The sequence below is a fragment of the Scylla paramamosain genome, unplaced genomic scaffold (assembly GCF_035594125.1).
Source record: "Scylla paramamosain isolate STU-SP2022 unplaced genomic scaffold, ASM3559412v1 Contig67, whole genome shotgun sequence".
In the NCBI taxonomy this organism is placed as follows: domain Eukaryota; kingdom Metazoa; phylum Arthropoda; class Malacostraca; order Decapoda; family Portunidae; genus Scylla; species Scylla paramamosain.
The window spans coordinates 320,902-327,475 of NW_026973732.1; the positions used below are offsets into that span (position 1 = coordinate 320,902).

The 6,574-nt window shown below is 40.9% G+C and overlaps 1 protein-coding gene across 1 annotated transcript; it reads left to right on the forward strand.

Annotated features, from left to right (window-relative positions):
- The first annotated feature begins 2,419 nt into the window (after positions 1-2,419).
- LOC135098508 (uncharacterized) lies at positions 2,420-5,383 on the forward strand. Its single transcript, XM_064000919.1, has 4 exons — positions 2,420-2,524; positions 3,185-3,210; positions 3,882-3,986; positions 4,626-5,383. Exons 1-4 carry the CDS (start codon positions 2,420-2,422, stop codon positions 4,855-4,857), a joined length of 468 nt encoding a protein of 155 aa, XP_063856989.1. The 3' UTR covers positions 4,858-5,383.
- Positions 5,384-6,574: the final 1,191 nt, after the last annotated feature.

Genomic DNA, 6,574 nt, shown 5'->3' on the forward strand with positions numbered 1-6,574 from the left:
AGCTGACCCTGAACTGGCCCTGAAGGGGTTCTCTCTTGTGAGACCAGCCAGGTAAAAAAATATGTTGAAATGTAGCCACATTTACTGTTCTGAAGTATTTACTATTCTATTCATTTCTTCTCTGTTCACAGGTGCTCTGGAAAATCAATTCAAGGCTAATTATTATTTTTTCTTTATTCATTATCCACAGTTGCTTTGGAAAATGCATTCCTGGCTGAGTGTGGTGCGTGTGCCTGCTACTCGTGTGGTGGTGGTGCTGCTGCTGCGTGAAGCCTCTGCCGTGTGAACCCACCACAAATAGCTAATGATTCTGTATGACGGGATCAGCAGCAGACAGAATTCCAGTGATGTATTAACATGCCTAGGTTTGGTCCTAAAGGATTGATTTGATGTTGTATTTACTACTCATTTGTCTGTAGTCTATATAGTTTTACTACTACTGGAGTAGTAGTAAAACTGGGGCTTTTTTTTTTTCTTTTTTTATTCAAAATTTTTGTTGCCCCTGGCCAGTGGCCCTCTTACAGGAGAAAAGTAGTAGTAGTAATATTTATTTTTGTATGTGTTTGTGTCTATTATAGTATACTGCACTGTAGGAAAAGTTTTATGAGGAAGATGTGTTAATCTTGACAGTCACTGGATTGAACCTGAAGCACAACTTTCCAGAAACAAGACCTTGCATTTAGTATACAACAAACTAACTTACCAGCTTCCTGTGTTAGCTTAATTCTATCTTGTTTGTATTCTTAATGCTTTGCTTTCTCATAAAAAAAAACATTTTCAAAGGCCATACAGATGATCACCAAAATTCTCATGGGGCATTTTCTTTCTCTCTTGCAAAATCCTTGCATTGTCAGTCATGAAAATGCCCCTGGAAACCATAACAACACCAACTGAGTAAAGATAAAGGTGAAAATAATGATAGTGGTTGTGGCAGTAGTGGTGGTGGTGGTGGTGGCTCTGAGGAGAATTAAGTACTAATATCAGAAGGATGTGGTTTTCATGTTGCAGAAGAAACCAGATGGAAAAAAAGGTGTGTGTGTGTGAGAGAGAGAGAGAGAGAGAGAGAGAGAGAGAGAGAGAGAGAGAGAGAGAGAGAGAGAGAGAGAGAGAGAGAGAGAGAGAGAGTGAATGGCTGGGTTAGGGAGAGAGAAGAGAAAGAGAAAGAGGTAAGTGGAGATATAGAGACAAGGGAGAAGGAAGGAAAAGCAGAGGAGTTATGGGAGAGATGGCAGAAATGGAGGAGGGAGGGAGGGTAGAAGAGCAGTATGTAAGTGAGTGTGAGTGGAGTCAACACATAAAAGGGAGAGAAATGAATACTCCAAAGAGGGAAGAAATAAAGAATTCATGAAAAGACATTATAGACATATGTAAGGATGAACCAAGGATGTTCTATAGAACAGTAAAATGAAGAATAAGAATAGGTTTAACAAACTGAAAATAAATGGTAAACATGTTGAAGAAGAAGCACAAATTGCAGAGGTTTTGAATGACTTCTTTCAGTGTCTTCACTGGAGAGGGAACATTTGGTAGACCGGTGACGGCAGATGTGAGAGTAGAAGAGTGAGTGAGATTGAGGTAACAGTGGATGAGGTAAGAATAATGATGGAAGACTTGGATGTGAGGAAGGCACAGGGACCTGATGGAGTGTCTGATTGGGTGGTGAAGGAATGCAGAGATCAACCTGCACACATGATTTACAAACTCATCATAACTTCATTAAGGGAAGGAGTGGTGCCCAACATTGGAGAAAAGCAGGTATAGTCCCCATATATAAGAGTGGAAGCAAAGAAGAACCATTTAATTATAGACCACCATCATTAACAAGTGTAGTGGCAAAATTGTGCCAAAGAATAGTGAAGCAAAGATGGAGTGAATATCTGGAAAAGAGAGAAATATTAACAGACAGACAATTCAGATTTAGGAAAGGAAGGTCATGTATAACAAATTTAAGGTGTTTCTACTCCAGTCATAGATATGGTACAAGAAAGAGAGGGATGGGGCAGATTGTGTTTATTTTGATAAGGTGCCCCACAGTAGACTGTTGTGGAAATGAGAAATGTCTGGTGGGCTGAGAGGAGCACTCCTACATTGGATCAGTGACTTTCTGAGAGGAAGGGAAATGAGAACAGTGGTCAAAGATAAAAAGTCATCATGGAGAGAGGTAATTAGTGGTGTTCTGCAGGGTTCAGTACTACCACCAGTCATGTTTGCTACCTGTGTGAATGATGTGATGGAAGGGGTGAATAGTTACATGAGTCTATTTGCTGATGATGCAAAATTGATGGGAAAAGTGGAGAGGACAGAGGATTGTGAAGCTCTACAGGGAGATCTGAATATGATTTGGGATTGGAGTGACACTTGGAAAATGGAGTTTAACATAAAAAGATGAGGAGTGTTAAAGTTTGGGCATAGTTGTGTGATGCCAGTCTTCAGTTATAAATTGGGTAATGAGGAAATAAAAGTGAAGAGTGAAGAGAAAGACCCTGGAATTACTGTCACTGATAAGTTGTCCTCAGAGGTACATGTAAGAAGAAAGACAGGGGAAACATATAATCTGGTGAGAAACATAAGAACAACATTCAACTACCTGGATGAAGAGATGATTAGGGATGTAACTGACAATGATAAGACCTAGTTTGAAATATGCAGCAGCGATGTGGTCTCCCAGCACTAAAAGGGACATAAAGAAATTAGAAAGAATACAATGAGCAGCGACAAAGTTGTCTCTGAACCTATCAGACTTATCATGTGAAGAGAGACAAACTAAACCTACCCACCCTTGGAAGAGAAGAGAGAGAGGTGATCTGATGGCCTTGTATTGGATTTTGTCAGACTGTGAAAAATTGGACCAGAGTAATTTGGTGGTGAGAGACTAGAAGCACGAGAGGGCATGAGAAGATGAAGAAGAAGGGTGTGTGTAGGAGGATATTAAGAAGAACAGTTTCCTGCAAAGTACTGCAGAAATCTGGAAACACACACACACACACACACACACACACACACACACACACACACACACACACACACACACACACACACACACACACACACACACACACACACACACACACACACACACACACACACACACACACACATGAATTAATCTGCATCCATCCCTTCTTTGAACTTTAAGTGGTATGTGTCCTTTGAAAATACCATTAACTTGTATCTTTTTATTCAGCTTGGGCAGCTACAACAGCCAGATTTGTACACCAACTCTCTCCTTCTCTCATCTCTTTCTCTCTCAGCATTTGTCTCCCCACTTTTCTCTTCCTCTCTCTCTCTCTCTCTCTCTCTCTCTCTCTCTCTCTCTCTCTCTCTCTCTCTCTCTCTCTCTCTCTCTCTCTCTCTCTCTCTCTCTCTCTCTCTCTCTCTCTCTCTCTCTCTCTCTCTCTCTCTCTCTCATCATTCTGAGCTTCATTTATTTTTGTTTATGCATGTTTTCTCATTTTTGTATGCACTAACTCATTCTCTCATCTCTTTCACTATTCTTCTCTCCATTTATTTATGTTCTTGCATGCTCTCATTCTCTCTCTCTCTCTCTCTCTCTCTCTCTCTCTCTCTCTCTCTCTCTCTCTCTCTCTCTCTCTCTCTCTCTCTCTCTCTCTCTCTCTCTCTCTCTCTCTCTCTCTCTCTCTCTCTCTCTCTCTCTAGCACTCTATTCCCTTCTTCCATTCATTAGAGGTCATCCCCTTACACCCACAGCATGTATTGCACTCGTACACATCTCCTCCTCCCTTTCTCTCCCAGTTCTACATTTTCTCTCATGTCTCCTCTCATCTCCTCATCTCCTCATCCTCCTGTGTCACTCTCTCCTTAGTATGGCTGGGCAAGGTCACATACTATTGAGACAGTAGCTCTTCTTTGGTCATTGCCAGGCTCTCTTTGGATCTTCATGGCAGTTTCCACAACAGCAAACACTGCAAGCTTGACCACACTGATCTTGTCTCCAGTGAAGCTAAGAGTGGGAATGTTTTTACCAAGTATGTGTTGTGTTGTGGAGTTTTTAGTTTAGTTTTAATCACTGTCCTTCCTTAATCTGTTACTGGAATCATGAAAACACCCTTGCAAACCATAACAACACTGATCTTGTCTCCAGTGAAGCTAAGAGTGGGAATGTTTTTACCAAGTATGTGTTGTGTTGTGGAGTTTTTAGTTTAGTTTTAATCACTGTCCTTCCTTAATCTGTTACTGGAATCATGAAAACACCCTTGCAAACCATAACAACATCTGCTAAAACCTGTTACAGTATCATTAACCCTTTTAAACCATTACTTGAATCACAGAGACATCCTTGCAAACCCTGACAACATCCACTGAAACTTGTTAAACTGTCACTAGCATTATTAAACCATTACTTGATCATAAAAACACCCTTGAAAACCCTGGTAACATCAATTAAAGTCTGTTAAACTATTACTAACCTTATTAAACCATTACTTGAATCATGAAAATGCCCTTGAAAACCCTGATAACATCCACTAAAATCTTTTAAATTACCACTCCAATCAGGGGAGCTCCAAACACTATTAGAGCCTGTTAATAAAGAAAAGGCACTGGGATATTGGGGAATGCACATTTCAAGCTGTAGCCTTACCTCACATCCTTAACTCTCATAACAGGGCCTTTGTTGGAGGCGTCCCCTGTGATATAGTGGATGACAACCTGGAGCTCTGTGACACACTGACAAGGGAGAAGGTTACTTGTCGCTCCAAGGCTAAGCTGGTCGGCCCCATGAATGTCACTGTCTGCGTTACCGGAAGAGGCGTGTCTGAAGTGACCAAGATAGGAAGGTACGTGGACTCCCAGGACAGGCTGTACCAGTTCCTCACATATGCTGGTGTGTACATATAGTGTGCCTGCATGTGTATGCATGTGAATCTAGTCTTATCTTATGTTACCTAAACCAGTGTAACCTGACTTTATCCTGACTACTGGAAATAACTGTATAGGAATTAAGCTTGTAATGCCCTGTGTTTTAGCAGTAGATTGTTGTGTTTTGCTTAGTTTTTACAGGGTGTCCTGCAAGTTTAGGTACACACTTTAGGTATGATAGTTCAAGTAATTCTAAGTTGAAAATACTCTATACACATATGCTGTTTTGTTTTATTTTGTGAGAAATTAATGTGTAGCTAAGTTGTGAGTTGCGGGAGCTGCTTGCCTGGGTGTGCCTCCGCCTCCTTCCTCCCCTCCTTGGCTCGCTACGTACTCGCGTGATGCTGCGTAGCATTAAGTGATAAATTTTTGTGTACATTGTATGCAGTCAAATCCTTACAGGAAATAGCAAATAACAGATTAAATTTTTGTATGTGCCAGTGAAGAAAATGTGCAGGTAACACAGCAATACAGCGGTTATTCAGTGCTACTTTTTTAAAACACACATGGCAGTTCACTGCAAATGTCATCCCCTTTGACAGTTATCATCTTGACATTTAAATGGCAAGCCTTGTCAATCAAGTGATAGCCAAAGTGCATCTTTTTGCTCCTGTCATTCCTTATCTGCTCTGCAGCTTCCTTAATGCTGTGAAACAACTCCTCTCTGTAACGTGATTTGTTCTTGTATACCAAGGATTTCATGAGTCCCCAAAGGAAAGAAATCCGTTGGTGTTAGGTGAAGGGATCTTGCTGGCTATTCCTGTGGATCTCCACAGTTTCCTTCATCAGGAAACTGATCCCAGGGAAGCCGCTCCCACAACACACAACTTACAGGTTAATTTCTCACAAAATAAAGCAAACAACATGTGTGTGTATAGAGTATTTTTGACTTAGGATTAGTTGAACTATCATATCCTAAGGTATGTACCTTAATTCATGGTACACCCTGTATTGTTAGTACACACACACACACACACACACACACACACACACACACACACACACACACACACACACACACACACACACACACACACACACACACACACACACACACACACACACACACACACACTGTGCTGCCCAGCTAATTGGACACATCCACAGCAGCTCTAAGGAGTTACCTAAGTTTTGGTTGTACAGGGTGCCCAAGCTTGAGTCCTGTCTCTATAAGAGGGAATTGTGTGATGTGTGAGTGCAGGGGAAGTGAAGTGTAAATTGGGAAGTGAGCAAAAAGGTGAATGGGAGAGTAGTGTATGGGTAAACATTGTCTTGTCAGTGATACCAAGAAGGAAGATGGTGGCGGACACAGCAAATATTTTTGAGGGTTTCAAGGAAGAAGACCTCAGTGTAGCTTATACAAATAAACAAATATGGAAAATTGAAGAAAATGTGAAAATATGATAAATTCATAACTTAGCAATAATAAAGACATGGAAGGAAGAGAGAGAGAGGTGGGTGGTGGCAATGTAAAAAGATATCCAGTGATATAATAGAGATGAAGAAGAGGAAGATGGAAAGAGAAAAAGAAAACAAAGAACTGAGAGAAGAGGTGACAATAATAGTGAACTTAAACAAGAAGTACTATAAAGAACTCAAGGAAGAGAACGAGGAGTTAAAGAAAGCTTTACAAGAGAGAGAGAGAGAGAGAGAGAGAGTGAGAGATTAAGGTTGGGAAAGTGAAAGAGTCAGTGAC

Bases quoted from the DNA above. Each gene is read 5' to 3' on its own strand.
- LOC135098508 (XM_064000919.1), top strand. From the start codon at position 2,420: ATGCCAGTCTTCAGTTATAAATTGGGTAATGAGGAAATAAAAGTGAAG. The intron at 2,525-3,184 runs GTAAGAAGAAAG...CTTTTTATTCAG, and splicing joins AGTTGTCCTCAGAGGTACAT to CTTGGGCAGCTACAACAGCC. The intron at 3,987-4,625 runs GTATGTGTTGTG...CTCTCATAACAG, and splicing joins AGTGGGAATGTTTTTACCAA to GGCCTTTGTTGGAGGCGTCC.